The following is a 27,971-nucleotide window of genomic DNA, read 5'->3' as shown; positions in this document are numbered from 1 at the left end:
GCTTAGTGCAAGTAAGGAAGGGAGTTTATAGCCATACTTACCTGAGTGACAAATTCATATATAGAAGGGATGTTTATGTGAGGAAAAACACTCTCCTTTTAGTAAGAAAGAGATGGATGAGTTATAACTAGTGTGGGCATGAAAAAACCAACCCCAAAACAACCTCACGTGTATAAAATCAATTCTTTCAATAAGCCTTTGCAAAGAGCCTTAGCTGTCTGCTGCATAACTGGTGTAGAAGAAAAACGAAGCTTTCTCCTGAGGTTGTGAGCCATTTCATGGCTCCACTTAGCCATCACATTCGGCTTGGATACAGTGCTGTTGTGAAGATACTAGTATGCCAAAAGTAGTCACATTTAACCTTTCAATAGAACTGAATGCAAAACATGCCTGTGACCTGGTGTTTTTCTCTTTTTATAGTCAGGAACGTGCCCAGTTTGCCGTCATGTGCTTGTGCCTGTGCTTCCTGAGGCTGCTCTGGACATTGATTCCCATGTCTGATAATGACTCAACACCTTCTGTTAATGATGCTGCAGGACGTTCAAACCAGCATCTGACATGTAAATCTCTGCTGCCATAATAAAGTTGTCTACTTCTCCCATTTAATTACAATGTGAAAATAACTATGTGTGCGCTACTACATGTAAAATAGAACTTCAGAGGTTGGAAGGGACCTCCTGGCATCATCGAGTCCAATCTCTCTGCCAAGGCAGGATTCCCTGGGGTAGTTTGCACAGGAATGCATCCAGGTGGGGTTTGAAAGTCTTCAGGGAAGAAGACTCAGGGGTGACCTCATTGCTGTCTGCAACTACCTGAAGGGAGGTTGTAGCCAGGTGGGGTTGTGCTCTTCTCCCAGACAACCAGCAACAGAACAAGGGGACACAGTCTCACATTGTCCTGGGGAAAGTATAGGCTGGATGTTAGGAGGAAGTTGTTGGCAGAGAGAGTAATTGGCATTGGAATGGGCTGCCCAGGTTGGTCATGGAGTCACTGTCCCTGGAGGTGTTCAAGAAAAGCCTGGATGAGGCACTTAGTGCCATGGTCTAGATGACTGGACAGGGCTGGGTGCTAGGTTGGCCTGGATGATCTTGGAGGTCTCTTCCAACCTGAATGATTCTATGACTCCCCAACCTCTCTGTGTAGCCTGTTCCAGTGCTCTGTCACCCTTACTGTAAGGAAATTTCTCCTCATGTTGAGGCAAAACCTTCCATTAGTGCTTGTCTTATTCCTGTGGAGCAGCAAAAAAGAGATTGGCCCCATCCACTCAACAGCCATCCCTCAGATATTTCTATACATTGATAAGATCTCCTCTTAGACTTCTCCAGACTAAACAGCCTCAGGGTTCTCAGTCTCTCTTTGTAGGGGAAATGCTCAAGTCCTCCAAGTCATCCCCGTGGCTCTCCATTGGACTCCTTCCAGCAGGTCCCTGTCTCTCCTGAACTGGGAAGCCCAAAATTGGACACACAGTATTTCAGGTATGGTCTCACCAGAGCAGAGTAGAGGGGGAGAAGAACCAACCTAGACCTGCCTGCCACACTTTTCCTGATGCACCACAGGATGCCATTGGCTCTCTTGGCCACAAGGGCACATTGCTGGCCCGTGGAGAACTTGCTGTCCACAAGGACTCCAAGGTCATTCTCCATGGAGCTGCTCTCCAGCACAGCAGCCCCCAACATGTACTGGTGCCTGTTGTTATTCCTCCTCAAATGCATGACCCTGCACTTGCCCTTACTGAATTTCATGTTATTTGCCTTCATCCAGCACTCTAGCCTGTCCATGATGGATGGCTGCACAGCCTAACGGGGTGCTGGTCACACACATACACACCCCTGCTAGTTTTGTGTCATCAGCAAACTTGATGAGGTTAGACTCAATGACCTCATCCAGGTCATTGGTAAAGATACTGAACAAAACTGGACCCAGTACTGATCCCTGGGGGGTCAGCACTGGCTATGGGCCTCCGACTTGATTCTGTGCCACTGATGACAACTCTCTGAACTCTGTTGTGGAGCCAGTTTTCAATCCACCTTACAGCCCAGCCATCTATGCCACATCTCCTGAGCTTATCTATGAGGAGATGGTATGAAAAGCTGAAATCAAGGTATATGACATCCACAGCCCCTTCCTTCATCTACCCATTTGGTCATGGTATCATAGAAGGCTATCAGATTAGTCAAGCAAGAGCTGCCCTTGGTAAATCCATGTTGGCTCTCCTGATAACCCTTGTTTCTTCCATGTGGTTAGAGCTGTGCCATCACATTTCCAAGAATAGAGGTGAGGCTGACTGGTCTGTAGTTGCCTAGGTCTTCCTTGTCTGTTTTGAAGATGAGTGACATTGGCATTCTGCCAGCCCTTAGACACCTCTCCTGTTCTCCATGACTTTTCAAAAATGATGGAGAAAGGCTCCATCCAGTATCAGCCAGTTCTCTCAGCACTTGTGTATGAAACCCACAGAATCACAGGAACACCCAAGCTGGAAAAGACCCTCAAGGATCACCAAGTCCAACTTCTAATCTTACTCAACAAGATTCACCTTAAACCATATCCCTAAGCACCACATCGCCATGACCCTTAAACCTATCGAGGCCCATGGATTTGTGTGTTTTCAGTTGGTACAAGTGATCTCTAACCCAATCCTGACTGATCAGTAGAGTGTCCCCTCCAGTTCTGCTCCCTTGCTTCCAGAGATGGCGGTTCCTGGGGGCTGGTCTTAGCAGTAAAGACTGGGGCAAAGGAGACATTCAGCAACTCTGCTGTCTCTGCATCTTTGGTTGCCATGTCTCCCATATTGTCCAGCAGTGGACCCACCTTTTCCTTGATCTTCTTTTGCCATTGATGTATTTGAAAAAGCTCTTCTTGTTTTCTTTCACCTCCCTGGCAAAACTCAGCTCCGAGAGGGCCTTGGCCTTTGTTGTCACATCTCTACACTCTCTGGTAGTATTTCTGTGATCCTCCCAATTGACCATATCTTTTTTTCCACATATTGTATACCTCTTTGAGTTTCTCCAACAGCTCTCTGCTTATCCATGCAGATCTTCTGCCTCCCTTAGCTGTTACAGGGGTTTTTGTTTTCTTCTTCCAAGGGAATAAGCTTTTCTTGAGCATAGAGGAGGTAATGTTTGAATATTAACCAGCTCTCTTGGGTCGCCCTTCCTTCTAGAGCCCTAGTCCACTGGATACTTCTAAGAAGAATTTTGAAGAGGGTAAAATTAGCTCTCTTAAAGTCCGGGGTTGAAATTATCACCCTTCTTTCTCTGATGATACCAGACTCTAACATGTTGTGGTCACTACAGCCAAGATTACCCCCAACCTTAACATCTACAACCAGTCTTTCATTGTTTGTTCATGCAAGGTCCAACACTGCACTTCTCCTACTTGGTTTTTCAACAGCCTGCAGGAGAAAGTTGTCCTCAGTGCACTGCAGGAACCTTGTAGACTGCTTATGCTTGGCTGTGTGGTCTTTCCAATATCAGAGTGATTGAAGTCATCCATGAGCACCAGAGCACTCAATCTTGAGGAAATGTCCAGCTGTCTGTAGGCCTCATTGACAGCTTCTTGCTCATTTGGCGACCTGTAGTAAATGCCCACAACTGTATCATTCATGTTTGCATGTCCCTTGACCCTGCATTAAGCTTAATGCATTCTAGTTGCTTGCTCACTTAGAGAGCAACTCCAGCACCTTGCCTTGTCAGTCTATCCTTCCTGAAAAGTACATAGTCATCTATTACCACATCTCAGTCATGTGAGCTGTCCCCTGCGTGTATCTGTAATTGCAATGAGATCATAGTCTTGAGGCTGTACCCAGATCTCTAGTTCATCTTGTTTGTTTCCCATGCTCCTTGCATTGCTATAGAGACACTTCAGAGCAGAGAATCTTTTGTTACCACCTTAGTGGACCTTTGTAGAGGACCATTTCTTACCACTGTGAGTATAACATAATCTACTGTCTCCTCCTGCCTCTGGGATAGCAGTGGAGCTGGTACCCTGACTCACAATTGTCTGTTTTTTCTGCAGGGAGCCTGGCTTTTCCTTGTACCCCCTTTGAAATCAGTTTAAAGACCTGGCAATCAGCCCTGCTAGTTCTCATCACAGGATTCCTTTTCCTCTTAGGGACAAGCATTTCCTATCTGTGGTCAGTAAGCTTGGGGTCTCGTAGAGTAGCTTGAGATCAAAAAACCCAAACTTCTGAGGCTGGCACCAGTCCTGCAGCCAGGCATTCATCTCTTGTGTTTTCATGCCCAATGCCTTCATCAGACGCAGCTAGTGGTGTGGCAGAGGTTAGAAACTACTTGTGCTCCTGACCCCTTCACCATGTGTCCCAGGGTTCTCAGAAGGCTAGAATCATAGAATCAACCAGGTTTGAAGAGACCTCCAAGATCATCCACTCCAACCTAGCACTCATCCCTGTCCAGTCAATCAGACCATGGCACTAAGTGCCTCATCCAGTCTTTGCTTGAACACCAGGGGAGATTTAGGCTTGAGGTGAGGAGAAAGTTCTTCACTGAGAGAGTCATTGGACACTGGAATGGGCTGCCCGGGGAGGTGGTGGAGTCGCCGTCCCTGGAGCTGTTCAAGGCAGGACTGGACGTGGCACTTGGTGCTATGGTCTGGCCTTGAGCCCTGTGGTAAAGGGTTGGACTTGATGATCTGTGAGGTCTCTTCCAACCCTGATGATACTATGATACTGTGTGTGATACCTCCAGGCACAGTGGCTCTACCACCTCCCTGGGCAGCCCATTGCAATGGCAAATCATTATGTCTGTGAAGAGCTTCCTCCTAACATCCAGCCTATACCTGTGGAGCTTAGGGATATGGTTTAAGGTGACTCTTGTAGAGTAGGGTTATAGGTTGGATTTGGTGATCCTGAGGGTCTTTTCCAACCTGGATGTTTGTGTGATTCTGTGATTGTATCTCTTGCTGGCCTCACCTCTGACTTCTTCCTATTTCTAAACCAATGTGTAAAAATAAAGTGCTTATGGGTTTTGTTTGTTTGTTTTCCATGTGAATTTGGAGATCTTTATTGCAGGTCTTTCACAGCAGATGAAAGGTCTTTCTAACAAGGTGTCTGAAAAAGGATCTGCTAGGTCATACTGAAAAGATTATCAGCAGAAGTGTTTAACACAAAATAGCCTGAAAATCAATCCAAATGTTCAGATGATATCCAAATAGTTGTGAAGATTTATTATTTTTCAGTGGTAGATGAAGTCAGAACAGATAAGAGTCACAGCTCTAGAGACACCTTCTTTGTTACACAGTCAGAGAGCTCTTGCTCCCTGCTCCCCCCTCCACCCCATCACACCTTTATTTCCTGATCCAGTGCTTGATTGAAGACCTCAGCAAAGCCAACCTTCTTATCACAGTCACAGAATGTCAGAGGATGGAAGGGACCTTGAAAGATCATCCAATCCAGCCACTCTGGCAGAGCAGGATCATCTAGAGCACATTGCACAGGAACACATCCAGGCAGGATTTGAGCATCTCCAGATAGGTACACTCCACAAGCCCCCTGGTCAGCCTGTTCCAGTCTTCTGTTACAGGGGAAAAAAAGCCTCATGTTTACATGAAACTTCTTATGCCTCAGCTTCCACCGTTGCCCCTTGACCTGTAGTTGGGCATCACCCAGCAGAGCCTGGCTCCACCCTCTTGATATTCAGCCCTTACATATTTACTAACATGAATGAGGTCACCTCAGTCTCCTCCAAGCTAAAGAGCCCCAGCTCCCTCAGTCTCCCCTTGTAAGAGAGGTGTTCCATTCACTTAAATCATCTTTGTGGCTCTGCACTAGACTCTCTCAAGCAGTTCCCTGTCCTTGAACTGAAGGGCCCAGAACGGGACACAGTACTCCAGGTGCAGCCTCACCAGGGCAGAGTAGAGGGGCAGGAGAACCTCTCTTGACCTACTAATCACAGCCCTTCTAATACACCCCAGAATGGCATTGCCCCTTCTGGCCACAAGGGCACACTGCTGGCTCATGGTCAACCTCCCACTAGGACTCCCCCCCAGATCTTTTTCCCCTTTGCTGCCTTCCAACAAGTCAGTCCCCAACTTATACTGATCTTTGATGTTGTTCTTTCCCAGGTGCAGGACCCTACACTTAGCCTTGTTGAACTTCATTCCATTTCTCCCTGCCCAGCCCTTCAGCCTGTCCAAGTCTCACAGAATGGCAGCAGAGCCTTCTGCTGTGGCAGCCACTCCACCCAGTTTGGTGTCAGCAGCAAACCTGCTGACAGTGCACCTTGTGCCCTCATTCACTTTGTTGATTAATGTATTGAAAAGAACTGGTCCCAGTACTGACCCCTGAGGGACTCCACTAGATACAGGCCTCCACCTAGACTCCATCTCACTGACCACAGCTCTCTGACTTCTTTGCCTCAAGCAATTCACAACCCATCTGAACACTCAGACCACAGTGCCTCGGTTCAGCTGCAAGGAGGCCATGGGAGATGGTGTAAAATGCTTTACTGAAATGAAGATAAACCACATCCACTGCTCTGTCATCATCTATCCACCTGGTTATGTCCTCATAAAAGACCATCAGGTTGGTCAAACATGACTTCCCCTTGGTAAAACCATACTGGTTGCTCCTAGTGACCCCATTGTCTTTGATATGCCTAAGGGCAGCACCAAAACTAAGTTGTCCCATTATCTTTCTGGGAGTGGAGGTGAGGGTGACAGATCTGTAGTTACCTGGGTCCTCCTTCTTACCCTTTTTCAAGATTGGAGTGACATTTGGTCTCCTCCAGTCCCCAGGCACCTCTCCTGTCTGCCATGTCTTACTGAAGATGACAGAGTGGTCTGGCAATGACCTCCACCAACGCCCTTAGCACCTATGGGCTTAATTACTCCTTAACTCAATCCTCATCACCCAAAGAAAACTCTTCTTTGTCATGCTTTCCTTTGGGGCCCAGGGGTCAGGGGCTCCTGAGGACAGTCTCCACCAGTATAGATGGAAAACAAGAAGGCATTTAGTAACTCCATCCTTGTATCCTCTGTCAGCAAGACACCCACCTCGCTCAGCACTGGGTCTGTGTTGCCTCTAGTGTTAGTTTTTCCTGCAATGCATTTGAAGAAGCCCTTTCTGTGGTGCTTGACTGCCCTTGCAAGGTTGAGTTCTAAGGAGGTCTTAGTCTTCCTAGTTGCCTCCCTACATCCTCTGACAACAGTCATACTCTTCCCTAGTGCCCAGTGCAAAGTGTCCAGCCCCTTCTTCTGTGATCTGTAGACTCTCTTCTTCCACTTCAGTTTGCTTTACAGTTTCTTACTTAACCATTCCTGGCTCACTTTCTTGATTTTCTACTTGCTGGGATGCTCTGATCTTGAGCTTGGAAGAAGTAGTCCTTAAATGTTAACCAATTATCATGGACTACTCTGCCTTCTAGCACCCTGCCCCATGAGATTTCTCCCAGCAATTGCTTGAAAAGCCCAAAGTTTGCCCTGCTGAAATCCAGGGTTGTAGTTCTGCTGAATGTCCTGTTCCTACCACACAAGATCCTGAACTCCACTATCTTGTGATCACTGCAGCCTCAACCTTTACAGCCTGAACCAGACCCTCTGTGTTGGTATTTGGTCCAGCATTGCTCCTCTCCTTGTTGACTCATCCACCATTTGCATCAAGAAGTTATCTTCAGTGCCCCAGAGGAATCTCCTGGACTGTGTCTATCTGGCTGAGTAGCCCTTCCAGCAGGTACCTGGGTAGTTAATAACCCCATGAGGACCAGGGCCTGTGATTGCAAGGCTGCTGTCATCTGCCTGTGGAAGGTCTCATCACCTTCCTCATCCTGATCAGTTTTCCTGTAATAAACACCCACAGCAGTATCACCCATGCTGGCCTCTCCCTTATTTCACACCCACAGACTCTCAACTTGCTGCTCATCCACCCCTGGGCAGAACTCAATACATTGCAGTTGCTCCCTCACGTAAAGAGCAGCTCCACCACCTTGCCTTGTTGACCTGTCTTTCCTAAAAGGGACACAGCCACCCATGGTCACATTCCAGTCATGTGAGCTGTCCCACCACGGCTCTGTCATTGACACCAGGTCATAACCCCTTGACCACACATGGATTTCTGACTCCTCCTGTTCATTCCCCCTGCTGCCTGCATTGGCACTGCAGGCAGTGAGCTGAGCACACCAATTCTGCCCTGCCAGGGTGGGAGGCCTTCTGGTCTTTATTGGTACTAAAACACTGCCCCACTGGTGCAAGCCCAGCAACAACCCCATGCCCCCTAACTATAATTTAAAGCTCTGTGAATGAGCCCTGCTAGTTCTTGCCCTAGAATCATTTTCCTCCTGCAAGATAAGTCTTTCCCATGCGCTACCATTGGTGCTGGTGTCCTATAAAACCAGCCACTGTCAAAGAACCCAAAGCCCAGCCAGGAGCACTGGTCTCAGAGCCAAATATTCATAGACTGGATTCTTTAACTCTCTTCCATACTGTGGCTGAGTACTCGTAGAATCAGTCAGGGCTGGAAGGCACCACAAGGATCTGCCAGTTCCAACCCCCCTGCCATGCCCAGGGACACCCTACCCTAGAGGAGGCTGCACACAGCCTCAGCCAGCCTGGCCTGAAACACCTCCAGCCATGGGGCCTCAGCCACCTCCCTGGGCAACCCATTCCAGCCTCTCACCACTCTCATCACCAACAACTTCTTCCTCAGTTTATGTGGAAGAAGTGCAAAGTGCAATCACCCATTATTGCTGCAAAAATAGCTCCTGACAAGCTGCCCATATTCATAACCTCCTAATGTGGAACAACATCTCTGTCAATGGATAGAAGAACTTCCCTCTGTATGAGTGGGATTCCCTCCTTTTACTGAAATCAGACACACTCAAACCATTTTTCTAACGCTGCTGTGATGCTGCAGTAGGATCAGGTGAGCCTCAGAAGCACTGACACAGATTTGAAGGTGTTTCCATATTACAGTTTGGTAGCAGCTGAATCCTATTTTAATATTCCATCTGCAAGTCAAGGAAAATGTTCTTGGTAACAAGAAGTAGGCTAACCTTAAGCTCTTGCAGTTAAGTGCATTGGAGCCTGCACAGAACCAGACCTTTTCACATGTTCATTCTTATCTTTGTTGTTTTACATGCCTGAATCACCATCTAAGAAGGGAGAAATTTTTTTGTCTTTGAAGATGATGCTTTAGTCATTATTTACTGTAAAGCTATGCTGATCCATGAGACTTTGTGCTGGTTTGAGACTAAATGAAGTATTTTACTGGGAGAAATTAAATCCTTAGCCGTGAGAAGAAAGAAAAACACAACAACATGTGCCCTGTGTCACTGATTCTTCTGCTGAGAAATGCAACTAGTCAAAATAAAGATAAGACACTCACTGCTCACGCACTGCTCAGCTCTCACTTCAGGCTGTGCTTTCTCTGCTCTCTCTGGCTGACTGCCTGTAACTCTCTAATCCACCCAACACCTTTTTTCCTCTAACATCCTTGTCATCTTCTTTTTTTGACATCTCACCTCAGATCTCCAGATTTATCATGTGAGGTGTAGGTGGGTTGATCTGGTTATTTCTGAAGGGAGGGGAAGAGGGAGGGGGATTCCTGGGAGGAGGATTGTGTTTCTGTGTTACTTTTAATTTGCATATGGCTGCATTTAGGGTTGGACTTGATGATCTGTGAGGTCTCTTCCAACCCTGATGATACTGTGATACTGTGATATATTTGTGCATATAAGCCTGTATACTGTTCTAAGCTGCAAATATAGCTTCATATTTAACTTCCAGCTGTCCAAGTCTAGTCTGGATGATTTTCTTAAGTGTGAGGGGGCAGGTAACAGACAAATCACTACAGACTTTTACAAGAGTTTATTTTCTGACAGTGCCTTAAGTAAACTAAACAGAGGAGTCTAAAGTTTGCAGATGACACCAAGCTAGGAGCAGGTGTGGAGCTGTTGGAAGGTAGGAGAGCCCTGCAGAGGGACCTGGACGGGCTGGATGGGTGGGCAGAGGCCAAGGGGATGAGACTGAACAAGGCTAAGGGCAGGTTCTGCACTTTGGCCACAACAACCCCAAGCAGCACTGCAGGCTGCGGACTGAGTGGCTGAGAGCAGCCAGGAGGAAAGGGACCTGGGGGTACTGATAGAGAGAAGCTGAAGATGAGCCAGCAGTGTGCCCAGGTGGCCAAGAGAGCCAATGACATCCTGGCCTGCATCAGGAACAGTGTGGCCAGAAGGATGAAGGAGGTTATTCTTCCCCTGTACTCAACACTGGTCAGATCACACCTTGAGTGCTGTGTCCAGTTCTGGGCCCCTCAATTGAAGAGAGATGTTGAGGTGCTGGAAGGTGTCCAGAGAAGGGCAACAAAGCTGGTGAGGGGCCTGGAACACAAACCCTATGAGGAGAGGCTGAGGGAGCTGGGGGTGTGCAGCCTGCAGCAGAGGAGGCTCAGGGCAGAGCTCATTGCTGTCTACAACTCCCTGAAGGGAGGTTGTAGCCAGGTGGGGGTTGGTCTCTTCTGCCAGGCAACCAGCAACAGAAGAAGGGGACACAGTCTCAAGTTGTGCCAGGGGAGATCTAGGCTGGATGTTAGGAGGAAGTTGCTGGCAGAGAGAGTGATTGGCATTGGAATGGGCTGCCCAGGGAGGTGGTGGAGGCACCATCCCTGCAAGTGCTCAAGCAAAGCCTGGCTGGAGCACTTAGTGCCATGGTCTAGTGCTGGATGCTAGGTTGGACTGAATGATTTTGGAGGTCTCTTCCGACCTGGTTGATTCTATGATTCTATGAACACAGTATTTGGTTGGAAGAAGAATTTCATTCTGCTTGAATGTGGAAAACAGGAAGACTGATAATTTTTTTCTCGGTGTAATTTGATCATGTCCATTGCAGTGTTAAGAATGGCCCTAAGAGACCCTCTAGGTAATGAGGTTTGTTACGTGGTATTATTTGGTTTTGGTTTAAACTCTCAGATTTTATGTCTTGTTGACAAACAGTGCAAGCACAGAAATAATCCATGAGGTTAGTGTGTGGTTATGTGTCTCTGCTCTCCAGTGAACCTGCTGCAGTTTGTGCCTTAGCATGGAGATTTCCCTTTCCATCCATGGGATCACTGCTGCCTGGAAGAAGGAGCACTCCATCCATCCGTTAGCCCTCTCTTGCAGTAGTACTGTGTTGTGGAGGGCCTTTAGGCCCCAAAGCAGGCTTATTTATGCCTGCTCTGCCTGGACATGTCTCTCTGCCTGCACCAGGGGTAAAGGAGCACAAAGAGGCACAACAGACCTGGGGCCATAAAGTCAGTTGCCCAGGACACCTGACTGTGTAAGCCCCACACGCCCAGCTCATGCCTGCCTAATGCTAGACCCACGTGATTCCCGTATTTGGAGCCCAGGCCTGTGGGTTGCCTAGGATGGTAAGGTTTGGCTGACTGCCAACCTGATTGCTCATTCTAGTGGCCAATGAGACCATTAACTCTCAGCCCACCTTTAATAAATAGGGGTACACAGGCTCACATGCAGCCTGCCCCACATTACTCGCGGCTCTGCCACATTGCTTGCTTGCCTGCCTGCCTGCGTGCTTCCTTGCAGCTTTATGCCTGCCTTTAGCCAGCATTAGATCCGTGCTCAGACTGCATAGCATCCTGCCTCTGCACCTGAGATCCTGCCTGCGTACCCCTGGAGAGAGCAGCCAGCAGGATCCAGCAGCATAAGGTCAGACTGCCGTTTCCCCTGACGCCAGAGGATTCCAGCCTCAAAGTCCACAGGCAGAGACCCTGAAGCATTGGACACTTGCAATAGGCTGTGACATAGCTCTGATTAATCCAAATTGTGAGTAAATACTCAAAATGCCTCTGTAATTTCTATTGCCTCTGCCATAAAGCAGAGAGCAGCTTTCAGCTCAGCTTTGCTGGGCAAATAGTATAAGACCCCAGGCGGCATTAAGCCACGGAGAAAACTCTCTCTCTGTTAATAGTTTCAATGTTTGCTAGTTATTAATAAGTTTCTGTGGATAGATATTCCCATAATGTCTTCATAACTGTGCAAAGAACAATTTAATATTAAAGTTCAGTGGTTCAGAGTTGAAATATTGGAAGTTGATGTTTGTTTATTTATTTATTTATTTATAACTATCCTCTTGCATTGATTACTTTCTCCCCTCCATCACAAACGGCGTACGGGCAGAATACCCCATCCATGACATACTGCTCACAGCCATGGGATTTTTCCATTTCCACTCTCATGTACTTCAGCTTTTTCATAACTGAGCTTGGAATAAATTAATCTCCTGAGTTTTACACCAGAGCTTACCCTGGGCTAGTGTTTGTAAAATGGATTTGCAAAGACACTGATTCCCCTTTTATTTTCCAGCCAATCATAGAATCACAGAATTAACCAGGTTGGAAAAGACCTCCAGGATCATTGAGTCCAACCTATCACCCAACCCTTCCAATCAACCAAACCATGACACTGTCTCATCCAGTCTCTTTTTAAACACCTCCAGGGATGACGACTGTGTCACCTCCCTGGGCAGCCCATTCCAATGCAAATCACTCTTTCTGTGAAGAACGTCTTCCTAACCTCCAGCCTAAACCTGTTCTGGCACAGTTTGGGGCTGTATCCTCCTGTTCTGTCCCAGGGTGCCTGGGAGAAGAGACCGAACCCACCTGGCTACAACCTCCTTTCAGGTAGTTGTAGAGAGCAAAATGTCAAGCTCTGTTCTCTGGTTTAGGTGTTTGGGAGCCATTAGGGTTATCCATGCCTTGTTTCTGTACATAGGAACTTCACAACCTCCCCCCTCTTTCCCCCCTTCCTCTTTTTTTTTTTTCCCATCTAAACAGCTTAAATCTTGCCCAGAGCTTACCACAGTTATGGGATCCATAATGGCAGATTCATGAGGCTGTTCTTCTTTTTTCTATTGCTTCATACAAAAATTTAATAACTCCTTTAAAAGTTGGCTGTCTTCGCTGCTTCTATGGATTTTTACCTCTGCCATTTACCTTCTCCTAACATCACCAAGAAAAAAAAACCACTGTGGCAGAGACTGCTGAGAGGAAACACTAAAAGAGGTTCAGCAGAAGGGGGAAATCTTACACTAAGGAAGTTCTTCACAGGGAGGGTGATTTCCCATTGGAATGGGCTGCCCAGGGAGGTGGTGGAGTCACCGTCCCTGGGGGTCTTCAGGAAAAGACTGGATGAGGCACTTAGTGCCATGGTCTGGTTGATTGGATAGGGCTGGGTGCTAGGTTGGAGTGGATGATCTTGGAGGTCTCTTCCAACCTGGTTGATTCTATGATTCTATGATTCTATGATTCTAAACTGCAGCAGAATTTTTGATTGTCAGATCAGTTTGCTCAGTTTCAGTCAGCAGAGTTTTTATGAAAGAGATGCAATTGAGATTGGTCTTGCTTGGACACAAGTGTTGGTCTGCTGGAGGCAGGAATCATAAAATCACAGAATCAACCAGGTTGGAAGAGGCCTCCAAGATCATCCATTCCAATTTATCACCCAGCCCTGTTCAATCAACCACACCATGGCACTAAGTGCCTCATAGAATCATAGAACCAAGCAGGTTGGAAGAGACCTCCAGGATCATCCAGTCCAACCTAGCACCCAGTCCTGTTCAATCAACCACACCATGGCACTAAGGAAGACTCTGCAAAGGGGGGCTGGAGTTTTCACAGTATCACAGTATCACAGTATTATCAGGGTTGGAAGAGACCTCACAGATCATCAAGTCCAACCCTTTACCACAGAGCTCAAGGCCAGACCATGGCACCAAGTGCCACGTCCAATCCTGCCTTGAACAGCCCCAGGGATGGCGACTCCACCACCTCCCCGGGCAGCCCATTCCAGTGTCCAATGACTCTCTCGGGGAAGAACTTTCTCCTCACCTCCAGCCTAAATCTCCCCTGGTGCAGCCTGAGGCTGTGTCCTCTTGTTCTGGTGGTGGCCACCTGAGAGAAGAGAGCAACCTCCTCCTGGCCACAACCACCCCTCAGGTAGTTGTAGACAGCAATAAGGTCACCCCTGAGCCTCCTCTTCTCCAGGCTAACCAATCCCAGCTCCCTCAGCCTCTCCTCGTAGGGCTGTGCTCAAGGCCTGTGCTAGTTAGAAGCAAGCTGGAATGTTTTGGTAACAGAACTAGATAACAGGCAGTGAAATGAAAACAATTGATGTCAACTTCTCTCACAGTTACGCTGAGAACTCTGTGAAGAAGAAGTAAACATTCTCCATTTTGTCTTTCACTTCTGCCTTTGCCTTCAGACCTGGTCACATCTCATTAACCTTGCTCCCATTAACCTTGCTCCCTAACCTCTTGGCTGCACCTCTCTTCTTCCTGAGAACTGGGGTAAGGTTGAGAGGGCAAAGGGAGGTGTTGGGGTGGTTTGAGAGCCCCTCCTGGGGACTCAGGTTTCTAGGAGGGGAGTTGTGCTTCTGTATTGTTTATCCTTTGTATATTTCTGTATATAATTGTATATAACTGTATATATTGTAAATAGCTGCTTGTCTATTTGCTGCTGTAAATAAATTGCTTCATTTATATTCCCAGAGGCCTTCTGAGTTAGCTGGGGCAATTCCAAAAGTGTGGGGGGGGGCGGGTAAGAGCCCAAACCATCACAAGGCCTCTCCCCAGCCTCGTCGCCCTTCTCTGGACATGCTCAAGCATCTCAATGTCCCTCCTAAACTGGGGGGCCCAGAACTGAACACAGCACTCAAGGTGAGGTCTAAGCAGTGCAGAGTACAGGGGCAGAATGACCTCCCTGCTCCTGCTGGCCACACCATTCCTGATGCAGGCCAGGATGCCACTGGCTCTCTTGGCCACCTGGGCACACTGCTGGCTCATGTTCAGGCAGGTATCAATCAGCACCCCCAGATCCCTCTCAGTCTGGCTGCTCTCAGCCACTCCGACCCCAGCCTGTATCTCTGCATGGGGTTGCTGTGGCCAAAGTGCAGCACCAGCACTTGGAGCTATTGAATGCCATCCCCTTGGACTCTGCCCATCTGTCCAGGCAGTCAAGGTCCCGCTGCAGAGCCCTTCTGCCCTCCAACCCAGCCACATCTGCCCCCAGCTTGGTGTCATCTGCACACTTGCTGATGACTGACTCCATGCCCTCATCCAGGTCATCTATGAAGATGTTAAAGAGTATGGGGCCCAGCACTGATCCCTGAGGGACACCACTAGTGACAGCTGCCAGCTGGATGGGGCACCATTCACCACCACTCTCTGGGTCCGGCCCTCCAGCCAGTTCCTAACCCAGCACAGAGTGTTGCCATCCAAGCCATGGGCTGACAGCTTAGCCAGCAGTTTGCTGTGGGGGACAGTGCCAAAGGCCTTGCTGAAGTCCAGACAGACCACATCCACAGGCTCCCCACATCCACCAAGCAGTCACCTGATCATAGAAGGAGATCAGGTTGGAGAGGCAGGATCTGCCCTTCCTAAACCCATGCTGGCTGGACCTGAGCCCTTTGCCATCCCTCAGGTGCGCTCTTATCACCCCCAAGCTAACCTGCTCCATCAGTTTCCCTGGCACTGAGGTCAGGCTGACAGGTCTGTAGTTCCCAGGTTCCTCCATCCCACCCTTCTTGTGCATGGGGACCACGTTGGCAGTTTCCAGTCTCCTGGGACCTCTCCGGGGAGCCAGGACTTTGCTCCATTCCCCCCAGTCCTGTCACTCCCTGAGAGCCTAAAAAGTACCTCCACAGATTTTTTTGTAGGCCCCCTTCAGACACTGCAAAGCCAAAAGAAGGTCACCTGAGAGGCTCCTCAGCCCTCTGAGCATCCTCCTGGCCCTGCTCTGGACCCCTTCCAGCATCCCCACAGCCCTCTTGTCCCAGGGGCTCCACAGCTGGATGCAGCACTCCAGGTGGGGTCTCAGCAGAGCAGAGCAGAGGGGCAGAATCCCCTCCCTGGCCCTGCTGGCCACACTGCTGCTGCTGCAGCCCAGGCTCTGCTTGGCTCTCTGGGCTGCAAGTGCACACTGCTGGCTCCTGCTGAGCTTCTCCTCCAGCAGCACCCCCAAGTGCCTCTCCTCAGGGCTGCTCTGCAGGCACTCACTGCCCAGCCTGGATCTGTGCTTGGTATTGCCTCCACCCAGCTGCAGGACCTTGCCCTTGCTCTTGTTGCACCTCCTGAGCTTGGCTTGTGCCCACCTCTGCAGCCTGTGCAGCTCCCTCTGGATGGATCCTGCCCTCCAGCCTGGCTGAGCACCACACAGCTTGGTGTGGGCAGCAAACCTGCTGAGGCTGCACTCAGTGCCTCTGCCCATGGCACCCACAGAGATGTTGAACAAGACTGGTCCCAGGACTGATCCCTGAGGGACTCCACTTGTCAATGGCCTCCACTTGCCCATGGAGCCACTGACAGCCACTCTTTGGGTGCAGCCATCAAGCCAGTAAACAGGACTTGAAATGCAGGTTATGAGTTACTGCTTCAGAAATAGCAGCCAGACTTGACCAATGAAACTCTGCATGGTCTCTGGGTGGTTCATAAATCACAGTTCATAAATCAGTTTTCACCTGACCTGTTGGACAGCTTACTAGAAATAGCTTTGGGATGAGAACAGTGTGAAGTTCTTACATACCTGAGTTTGTTTCTTCTCTTTGTCTTTCAGGCTAGAAACACCACACTGGTGTCAGGAAGTAGGATTTACTCCAACAGAAATGAAACACAGTTAATTTGTCTTGTACTTTTGTGGTTTATGGTGAATTTGAAGCCTTTTTTAGGCTCCAAATAATGCATAAGATGCTAATTCAGCAGTTTGGACATGTCACTGGATGCTGGATGCAGTAAAAAGGATCTTTTATTGTTTATAGTTTCACTTGTTCCATTACAATCTGGGATCAATGGACAACAAAAACAGAGGACATCCATCACAGACAGAGAATCCAGTAATGCTTCATGGGAAGGCAAAAGTCTGCAGGAATGCTTCTGTAAACATCCTGTGTAAAATAGTTGTCACGTATCTGGATCAAATAATGATATTAAAAACAAACAAGCAAACATTGAAAATTGAAAAGTATTCACTAACTTGATCTTGCCCTCAGACCAACAGCTGGTTGTGTGTCCCCTGTCTTAACCATACCTCCTAAATATCATAGAATCACAGAGTCAGTCAGGGTTGGAAGGCACCACAAGGAGCAGCCAGTCACAACCCCCCTGCCATGCCCAGGAACACCCTACCCTAGAGCAGGCTGCACACAGCCTCAGCCAGCCTGGCCTCAAACACCTCCAGCCATGGGGCCTCAACCACCTCCCTGGGCAACCCATTCCAGCCTCTCACCACTCTCACACTGAACAACTTGTTCCTCACCTCCATCCTGACTCTCCCCACCTCCAGCTTTGCTCTGTTCCCTGCAGTCCTGCCACTCCCTGACGGCCTGAAAAGTCCCTCCCCAGCTTTTCTGTAGGCCCCCTGCAGATCCTGGCAGGTCTCAAGAAGGTCACCTGGGAGCCTCCTCTGCTGCAGCCTGCACAGCCCCAACTCTTTCAGGCTGTGCTCACAGCAGAGCTGCTGCAGCCCTCTGAGCATCCTCCTGGCCCTGCTCTGGATGTGCTCCAGCATCTCCACAGCCCTCTTGTCCCAGGGGCTCCAGCAATGGATGCAGGACTCCAGGTGGGGTCTCAGCAGAGCACAGCAGAGGGGAAGAATCCCCTCCCTCGCCCTGCTGGCCACACTTCTCCTGCTGCAGCCCAGGCTCTGCTTGGCTTTCTGGGTTGCAAGTGCACACTGCTGGCTCATGGTGAGCTTCTAATCCCCCAGCACCCCCAAGTGCCTCTCCTCAGGGCTGCTCTCCAGGCACTCCCTGCCCAGCCTGGATTGGTGCTTGGCATTGCCTCCACGCAGCTGCAGGACCTTGCCCTTGGTCCTGTTGAACCTTCTGAAGTTGGCTTGTGCCCACCTCTGCAGCCTGTCCAGGTCATATGCAACTGTAACTTTTAAAACAGAATATTGATTGCTGACACAGGCAAATGGCTATGCCCTTTTTAAACACAGTTATGAATATTGATTTTGCAATTACTTTTTTATATGATGAATTAAATTATTATATTAATTAATATTAAGGGGGAAACCGATAAGTTATGATGATTGTTTATTGGTATTAAATCTCAACAGGAAACTTATTTACAAGGTTCAAATGCACTCTTGTGGGTACTTAGACACAGGAAACAAGCAACTTAGAACAGGTAAGTAAAGCTAGCAGTATACAAACATTCATTTGAGGCCTTGGAAAGAGACCCTTGCAGTCAGTGTGCTGCTTACCCTCTAGGGGGACTTTCTGCTGAAGCAGAAGGCACAGTAGAGTTTACAGTGACAGAACCAAATCAGAACTTTACTTACAAAGAGGCATTTTAGAATATTTACTCTCAAAGCAGTATCTCCAGGGGCTGCATTTTAGTTCCACACAGTACCCCAAACATGTGGATGGGCTGCTGTCGGTGGTATGATAGCCATTGGAGGGTTTGGGAGTTTCCCCAGGGCTCTAGCAGGATGCTCAGGGGTTAGATGGTCTCTGATCTGATCTTGATTCCTTCCAGGACTCCAGATTCCTCATGGAGATCTGCAGCAGACAGACATGATATCTTGCTGGTGGCTAATTCTTGCCTACTGCGTGGAGGCACTGGATGCCTCTCCTTGGTAAACTGAGGCACAGCAAAGTTTCCAGGTGGGCAAGCTTGAAGCATCATAAGTTGTTGTTGCACAGCAAAGGTGGTCTGGAGCATGGCAAGGCAGAGCACAATGGCAGAGCAGAGACATTTACAGCTTCACTCATGGATGTTTTTTGCCCAAGTCTGATGGCTCCATTTGGCCACAGAGATCAGCTAATCAGAATGACATATTAGGTGAAGCCAAGGCTTGCTTTACCCCTACTTTGGAAAACATAGGCCATGCATAAACAAGTGTATGTACCCTGCTTACCACTGCAAAGCAGACAGGGCAGCTATTCAGCTGGGCCCATAGCTGGAGTCATCTTGATCTCACTGCAAAGGACAGCAGAGAGGGGTTTGCCTTCTGTCCTGTCCGTCACTGTAGCTCTGATGTGACAGATTTGGCATAGCTTTTAGGGAGCAGATGTCCAAGTTATCAGAAGCCATTTAATGAATCATAGAATCATAGAATCAACCAGGTTGGAAGAGACCTCCAAGATCACCCACTCCAAACCATCACTCAGCCCTATCCAATCAACCAGACCATGGCACCAAGTGCCTCATCCAGGCTTTTCTTGAATACCTCTAGGGATGGTGACTCCATGACCTCCCTGGGCAGCCCATTCCAATGCCAATCACTCTGTCTGCCAACAGCTTCCTCCTAACATCCAGCCTAGACCTCCCCTGCCACAACTTGAGACTGTCCCCCCTTGTTCTGTTGCTGGTTGCCTGGAAGAAGAGACCAACCCCCACCTGGCTACAACCTCCCCTTAGGTAGTTGTAGACAGCAATGAGGCCACCGCTGAGCCTCCTCTTCTCCCGGCTAAACAACCCCAGCCTACACAAGGTATATGTTGCAGAAATGTGTTACCTATCTGGGAGCTTAAACTACTCTTCTCTGTTATTTTTATTTTATGGTTTAATGATGCTGGATCAAATCCTGATGAGGGAAACTGGCCAGGGTTGGAGGAGAGGAACTTCTCCAGATGAAAAGCAGTGCTAGCATAAAAATAAAAGAGGATTAATTAGGGAATAGGTCTAATTCTAATCATGTCAACATACAAATCTCCAAGAAACAAATCTACAAGATGAATGGCAAGGTATGTAAGAGCACTTCTTATACAGATCTTCATTCTCTTCATCCAGGCAACCAGCAACAGAACAAGGGGACACAGTTTCAAGTTGTGCTGGGGGAGGTCTAGGCTGGATGTTAGGAGGAAGTTGTTGGCAGAGAGAGTGATTGGCATTGGAATGGGCTGCCCAGGGAGGTGGTGGAGTTGCTGTCCTGGGGGGGTGTTCAAGCAAAACCTGACTGGGGCGGGCACTTAGTGCCATGGTCTGGTTGATTGGACAGGGCTGAGTGATAGTTCGGACTGGATGATGTTGGAGGTCTCTTCCAACCCGGTTGATTCTATGATTCTATGATTCTCTGAACCAAAGTTAAGTTTCATGTATGTGGAAGTTAAAAATCAGCCAGGCCATGGATTTTTGTTATCTTCTTTCTGCTCTTGGTGCAAAGGTTTTAAGACTGCTGTGTCCTTATAAAATTTCCAAGGTACATGTAATAACATTTTTTTTGTTGGGATGGATTGCTGCAGTTTGTATTTGTGTTTGATTGTAGTGCAGGTGTACGTTTATGATGGTGTTCATGCTTCTTATATCCCAGTTGTGCAGGGCTTGAAGCCATGAACTTAAGGATATGACAATTTTCATAATGAATGCCTTAAATACTGTAGGAGAAGTTTAAACAAGTACTTAGGAAGATTTGCAATTCCTTATCCATGACAGCATTAGCATACAAGAGGGATGAAAGAGAGTATATTCTTACTGTGATTTGGGTGTTGTTTAATGTGGTTTCCTCAGTAGATATCCTCCAGCCTCAGAAGTGTAAATGCACTTTTTCAGCTTGGCTGTGTGAAATCTGAACCTTTTGATTAGTGCTGGAGCATGCAATGGTTGTAAAAGTTATCATTTGATGATGGGATATATATATATTAAAAAAAAATCATATTTAAAACCTGTCTGTCTTTTGGGTGCCTAAGTGGAGCTTGTATTTGGGAAGGTGAGGTTTCCTGTTTGCAGGACTAATGGCTCCTGGTACCATTGGTAGGTGCTAGCACATACAGATGGGGTGAGCATGGAGTCAAGGGGCAGTGACAAATCGACTGCTTGGAAGGGTCCTTGCCACATCACAGCAGAGAAATGTGTGATTTACTAATCAGGCTTGAAACCTGAGTCTGAAGGCAGCAGAAGCACGGAAATAACTTGCCATCAACAACCAGGTGAGTTCTAGCAAAGGATGTTCAAAGTGATCTGGAGGCAGAAGACTTCTGTCCTGGTTTTGATCCGTGAGCTGCCCCAAGCAAAAGGACTGAAAAGGTATTTTTACAGAACCATGGAATCAGTCAGGGTTGGAAGGGACCACAAGGATCATCTAGTTCCAACCCCCCTGCCATGGGCAGGGACACCCTACCCTAGAGCAGGCTGTCTAGAGCCTCATCTAGTCTGGCCTTAAACACCTCCAGGGATGAGGCTTCCACCACCTCCCTGGGCAACCCATTCCAAGGTCTCACCACCCTCATGGTGAAGAGCTTCATCCTCACATTCAGTCTTAATCAATCCATTTCCAGCTTTGTTCAATTCCCCTTGAGTCCTGTCACTACCTCATATCCTAAAAAGTCCCTTCCCAGCTTTGTTGTAGACCTCCTTAAGATACTGAAAGGCCACAGTAGGGTCACCTCAGAGCCTTTTCCTCTCCAGACTGAGCAGCCCCAACTCAGTCTCTCCTTACAAACCAGAGATAATGGCTGCCACATGCACTCAGGGAACAGAGAAGGGAGAGGAGAGAAGGGCAGGGTTGGTTGTGATGTCTGGTTATATAGGAAGATAGAGAAAGGAGAATAGAATAACAGTTTGCAAAATCCTGTCCATTCACCTAAGGCTTTCTGGTCCCTGTAGGACTTTTATCTCTCTGATGGGACAATTCATCCTAAACCTGCATCAACTACTCATTTTCTTTACTGTCACAGTCATCAGAGACATTGTTGACTCTTGTCCTAGGGAGCTGGAGCCCTGTGTCTTCCTCAGGCACACCTCAACAAGCTTGGAAGGCTGGGCAGGCAGGAGCCTTTTTTACCCAGGATGGACTTCTGAGCTGTAAGAACTCCTCTTGTTTGAAATACAGGTACAGAGCCTTCTCCGGGGCCTTTGCTGGTAGGGATAACAGTCCTGCTGTCACCCACTGCAAAATTCAGGATGCTACAAACTCAGGTGTTTGAGTGCTTCACCAGATTAAAAGACTTCTGGTGCAAATGAGCCCTTTACCAAGCCTCCTGACCTCCAGCTGCTTCACTGGCACCAGTGACAAAGCCGTGACTGAGAGACAGCCTAGCTAGGACACCCTGCCAATGGCATCGCTTTCACCTGAACCAGCTCAGTAACAGCACACTTTGAAGCCTCCTTCATTTGTGGGTACTACTACATTAAAAAGTGGTACAAAATTTGCCTTCTCCCAAATTAGAAACCGATTGAACTGTAACAACATCTCTTGGTGGAAAAACTTTAGCTTTTTCTTGCTGCATCAGAGAGTGACCATCCTTTCAGGGTGAGAACCGATGTAAGAGCAGCCAAGGAATGCAGGTAAAAGGCCCTTACAGACCAGATACACACTTTGAGGGTGTCTGTGGCAAACCAGAAGACACCAAACTTTGCAGAGATGTTTGTTTATAGTATTCAGTTGCTAATATGCAAAGCTGAACAAGGGCTGCTGTAGGAGTGCCTGCAGTTACTGACTGGAGATCTGGGATATGCAATCCTGTAAAGACCCAGGCCTGCAGTGACTAAGGAGAGCAGGAGGGAGATAAAGGAGGAGCAGAGATATCCTGACAGTGATAAAGAAGAGTCTGCTGACCAGAGATGGAAGAGACCCTGTGAGGAAGGCTGTGTGGGGTGTTCATCGCAGATAACCACTCCAGACCACCAGAGCGGTTTGGAATTGGGGTGGAGAATGGAAAAATACCTCTGTTGATGAACTCCAAGGAACAATTGTGATAACCCTACCTCTTCTTATGAATGTGCCTGCTCTTGTAGCACAAACTGTGGCTTGTGCCAGCACAGAGTGTGCAGGATGGCTGTGTCCTCATGTTCTGGTGCTGGCCACCTGAAAAAAGAGAGCAACCTCCTCCTGGCCACAACCACCCCTCAGGTAGTTGTAGACAGCAATAAGGTCACCCCTGAGCCTCCTCTTCTCCAGGCTAACCAATCCCAGCTCCCTCAGCCTCTCCTCGTAGGGCTGTGCTCAAGGCCTCTCCCCAGCCTCGTCGCCCTTCTCTGGACACGCTCAAGCATCTCAATGTCCCTCCTAAACTGGGGGGCCCAGAACTGAACACAGCACTCAAGGTGTGGTCTAAGCAGTGCAGAGTACAGGGGCAGAATGACCTCCCTGCTCCTGCTGGCCACACCATTCCTGATGCAGGCCAGGATGCCACTGGCTCTCTTGGCCACCTGGGCACACTGCTGGCTCATGTTCAGATGGGTATCAATCAGCACCCCCAGATCCCTCTCAGCCACTCCGACCCCAGCCTGTATCTCTGCATGGGGTTGTTGTGGCCAAAGTGCAGCACCCTGCACTTGGAGCTATTGAACACCATCCCCTTGGACTCTGCCCATCTGTCCAGGTGGTCAAGGTCCTGCTGCAGAGCCCTTCTGCCCTCCAACCCAGCCACATCTGCCCCCAGATTGGTGTCATCTGCAAACATGCTGATGCCTGACTTGAGCCTGCCTTGTGCTGGTGATCAGGATTCATGCTTTTTGCTGGTGGATAGCCTGATGCCAAGCTGTGCATCTTCTGGTTTTGATATAAATAACTCACGACTGGTTCATTGTTGAGGTTTTCTCTATTGCTGTTGGACTGACATTATTTCGGCATGAGAGTGGTGAGAGGCTGGAATGGGTTGCCCAGGGAGGTGGTTGAGGCCCCATGGCTGGAGGTGTTTCAGGCCAGGCTGGCTGAGGCTGTGTGCAGCCTGCTCTAGGGTAGGGTGTCCCTGGGCATGGCAGGGGGCTTGGAACTGTCTGATCCTTGTGGTCCCTTCCAATTCTGACTGATTCTGTGATTCTAGTCAGAGAGAAAGAGGCATGGTTTGGGGAAGTTCCTCAAAACCTCAATAAGTGTTTTCTGCATTTACGCAGTACAAGGATTTTTACCACTCAGACAAGGTCAAGATTACTCTTCTTGAGCAGTCATGATGGACAGTGTGCCTTTTCCTCAGGATCTGCAGGATCTGCTCTAGGGTAGGCTCGTGGCAGGGGGTTGGAACTGGCTGATCCTTGTGGTCCCTTCCAACCCAGACTGATTCTGTGTTTCGATGATTTTAAATGTTTAGAGTCTGACTTTTGGTAAACAAGCTGCTGCTCGTCCCTGGCTCGCCTCCATGCCCCGAGTACCCAAAAAGCCTGCTTTTGCCTGCGGACCGTGAGCGGGAACTGTCCGTCTCTAGAACCGAGCGGGGATGTGGGGATGCTTGCCCTGCTCCGGGAAGGAGCAGCCAGCCCAAGCGCCCCCCAGTCAGTCACAGTTGCCTGGCTAGGAGTGAAGCCGCGGAACCAGCGGAGCGCAGCACAGCCGCAGCCGCAGCTGAGCGGTGCTGGACTGCAGCCCGGGGACAACTCCAGCTGACTGGAGAGCGCTCCGCAGCCTCCGGACTGCTACAGCCCCCTGAGCCTGCATCCTGCTACCTCACCCAGGTGGCAGACTGCTCCAGTAGCACCCGGTGAGTATCTACTGAAGATGAGGCAGCAGTGTGCCCAGGTGGCCAAGAGAGCCAATGGCATCCTGGCCTGCATCAGGAGCAGTGTGGCCAGTAGGACAAGGGAGGTTATTCTGCCCCTGTACTCAGCACGGGTCAGGCCACACCTTGAGTGCTGTATCCAGTTCTGGGCTCCTCAATTCAAGAGAGATGTTGAGGTGCTGGAAAGTGTCCAGAGAAGGGCAACAAAGCTGGTGAGGGGCCTGGAGCACAAACCCTATTCAGAGAGGCTGAGGGAGCTGGGGGTGTGCAGCCTGCAGAAGAGGAGGCTCAGGGGTGACCTCATTGCTGTCTACAACTACCTGAAGGGACATTGTAGCCAGGTGGGGTTGGTTTCTTCTGCCAGGCAACCAGCAACAGAACAAAGGGACACAGCCTGCAGCTGTGCCAGGGCAAGCATAGGCTGGGTGTTAGGAGGAAGTTGTTGTCAGAGAGAGTGATTGGCATTGGAATGGGCTGCCCAGGGAAGTGGTGGAGTTGGGGTCCCTGGAGGTGCTCAAGCCAAGCCTGGATGAGGCACTTAGTGCCATGTTCTGGTTGATTGGCCAGGGCTGGGTGCTAGGTTGGACCCTAATTTTTAATATGAATTAATATTCATAACTGTGTTTAAAAAGGGCATAACCATTTACCTGTGTCAGCAATCAATATTCTGTTTTAAAAGTTACAAGTGGCATATGACCTGTACAGGCTGCAGAGGTGGGCACAAGCCAAGCTCAGGAGGTGCAACAAGACCAAGTGCAAGGTCCTGCAACTGGGTGGAGGCAATGCCAAGCACCAATCCAGGCTGGGCAGGGACTCGCTGGAGGGCAGCCCTGAGGAGAGGCATCTGGTAGTGCTGGTGGATTAGAAACTTACTAGGAGCCAGCAGTGTGCACTTGCAACCCAGAAAGCCAAGCAGAGCCTGGCCTGCAGCAGGAGAAGTGTGGCCAGTAGGTGGAGGAAGGGGATTCTCCCCTCTACTCTGCTCTGCTGAGACTCCAACTGGAGTACTGCAACCAGTTCTGGAGTCCCCATTACATAGGGATGTGGAGATGCTGGAGTGTGTTCAGGGAAGGGCCAGGAGGATGCTCAGAGGGCTGCAGCAGCTCTGCTATGAGGACAGACTGAAAGAGCTGGGGCTGTGCAGTCTGGAGAACAGGAGGATGTGAGGTGACCTTCTTGTGCCCTTCCAGTATCAGTAAGGGGCCTACAAACAAGGTGGAGAAGGACTTTTTGGGCTGTGAAGGAGTGCCAGGACTGGGGGGAATGGAGCGAAGCTGGAGATGGGGAGAGTCAGGCTGGAGGTGAGGAGGAAGTTGTTGGTGATGAGAGTGGTGAGAGGCTGGAATGGGTTGCCCAGGGAGGTGGTTGAGGCCCCATGGCTGGAGGTGTTTGAGGCCAGGCTGGCTGAGGCTGTGTGCAGCCTGCTCTAGGGTAGGGTGTCCCTGGGCATTGCAGAGGGGTTGGAACTGGCTGCTCCTTGTGGTTCCTTCAACCCTGGCTGATTCTACCATTTTCTATCTGTTTAAACTACTGCTTAAAGCCTCATCTAGCCCTGTTCTTCAACATTTTCAGGGATAGCTTTATTAATATTGCCTTATCATATTTCATAGCTGCACCACCCCTCTCTCTTGACTGTTTTATAATGCTTCTCTGAATCAGAGCTAAGAAACTCAAGTGAACTGTTTTGCTTAGATAAAACTCTCATCTTCATGAACAAGAGATTAAACAAAAAACAAAATGCAGAGGACTCTTACTGTAAAATGCCTTCCTAGTAGACTTTGTTTTTCTGTAAGCAATTTGCTACCCTGTGGAGTTTTACTTTACTGCATCAGTAAAATCTCTACTCAAAAAATGTACAAAGGAGTAAGATGTATGCAATGAAGAGTGGTGAAGTCATGCGACCATCTGAAGCACAGGCTGACACTTCATTGCTTGAGGCAGTTTAGCCTTGATGGGTTAAAGAAGGCTGCCTGATGAGTCCTGCAGGCTGATCTCTCCTCCAGGAGCCCTGGAGAGTCCTCTGGCAGGGTTTGACTAGCAAAAGGCTAAGTCCTCTGTCTGGGGCAAATCCAGGTAAGGGCTCTGCTCTAAGTGGTCTTGATCTGGTGTGCCCTGCTGGTCCAATACCATCACCATTTGCTTGGATACTGTTACTAACAGTACTCTTCATGCCCAGCTTGATTGAGGCATGAAATACAAATTTATGGGGAATAGACTCAAAGAGAGAAAAAGAAAGGAAGAAAGAAAGGAAGAAAGGAAGGAAGGAAGGAAGGAAGGAAGGAAGGAAGGAAGGAAGGAAGGAAGGAAGGAAGGAAGGAAGGAAGGAAGGAAGGAAGGAAGGAAGGAAGGAAGGAAGGAAGGAAGGAAGGAAGGAAGGAAGGAAGGAAGGAAGGAAGGAAGGAAGGAAGGAAGGAAGGAAGGAAGGAAGGAAGGAAGGAAGGAAGGAGGGAAGAAAGAAAGAAAGAAAGAAAGAAAGAAAGAAAGAAAGAAAGGAAGGAAGGAAGGAAGGAAGGAAGGAAGGAAGGAAGGAAGGAAGGAAGGAAGGAAGGAAGGAAGGAAGGAAGGAAGGAAGGAAGGAAGGAAGGAAGGAAGGAAGGAAGGAAGGAAGGAAGGAAGGAAGGAAGGAAGAAAGGAAGAAAGAAAGGAAGAAAGAAAGGAAGAAAGAAAGGAAGAAAGGAAGAAAGAAAGAAAGAAAGAAAGGAAGAAAGGAAGAAAGGAAGAAAGAAAGGAAGAAAGGAAGAAAGGAAGGAAGAAAGGAAGGAAGGAAGGAAGGAAGGAAGGAAGGAAGGAAGGAAGGAAGGAAGGAAGGAAGGAAGGAAGGAAGGAAGGAAGGAAGGAAGGAAGGAAGGAAGGAAGGAAGGAAGAAAGGAAGAAAGGAAGAAAGAAAGGAAGAAAGGAAGAAAGGAAGGAAGAAAGAAAGAAAGAAAGGAAGGAAGGAAGGAAGGACGAAAGAAAGGACGAAAGAACGAAAGAAAGAAAGGAAGAAAGGAAGAAAGGAAGGAAGAAAGGAAGAAAGGAAGGAAGAAAGGAAGAAAGGAAGAAAGGAAGAAAGAAAGAAAGAAAGAAAGAAAGAAAGAAAGAAAGAAAGAAAGAAAGAAAGAAAGAAAGAAAGAAAGAAAGAAAGAAAGAAAGAAAGAAAGAAAGAAAGAAAGAAAGAAAGAAAGAAAGAAAGAAAGAAAGAAAGAAAGAAAGAAAGAAAGAAAGAAAGAAAGAAAGAAAGAAAGAAAGAAAGAAAGAAAGAAAGAAAGAAAGAAAGAAAGAAAGAAAGAAAGAAAGAAAGAAAGAAAGAAAGAAAGAAAGAAAGAAGAAAGAAAGAAAGAAAGGAAGGAAGAAAGGAAGAAAGGAAGGAAGGAAGGAAGAAAGGAAGGAAGGAAGGAAGGAAGGAAGGAAGGAAGGAAGGAAGGAAGGAAGGAAGGAAGGAAGGAAGGAAGGAAGGAAGGAAGGAAGGAAGGAAGGAAGGAAGGAAGGAAGGAAGGAAGGAAGGAAGGAAGGAAGGAAGGAAGGAAGGAAGGAAGGAAGGAAGGAAGGAAGGAAGGAAGGAAGGAAGGAAGGAAGGAAGGAAGAAAGAAAGGAAGAAAGGAAGAAAGGAAG

The 27,971-nt window shown here is 48.4% G+C and overlaps 1 protein-coding gene across 1 annotated transcript in view; it reads left to right on the top strand.

The window, feature by feature from the left end:
- Positions 1-4,988, top strand: part of PJA2 (praja ring finger ubiquitin ligase 2) — a 34,812-nt gene extending 29,824 nt beyond the window's left edge. Inside the window, exon 9 of the mRNA XM_064176398.1 lies at positions 421-4,988. Within this exon, the coding sequence (XP_064032468.1) occupies positions 421-501 (81 nt within the window). The 3' untranslated portion in view covers positions 502-4,988. The remainder of the gene's footprint in view (positions 1-420) is intronic.
- Positions 4,989-27,971: the final 22,983 nt, after the last annotated feature.

Source organism: Pogoniulus pusillus, chromosome Z (assembly GCF_015220805.1).
Source record: "Pogoniulus pusillus isolate bPogPus1 chromosome Z, bPogPus1.pri, whole genome shotgun sequence".
Lineage (NCBI taxonomy): Eukaryota > Metazoa > Chordata > Aves > Piciformes > Lybiidae > Pogoniulus > Pogoniulus pusillus.
Note: the sequence above shows the minus strand (reverse complement) of the source record. Positions and strands in the feature narration are given on the sequence as shown.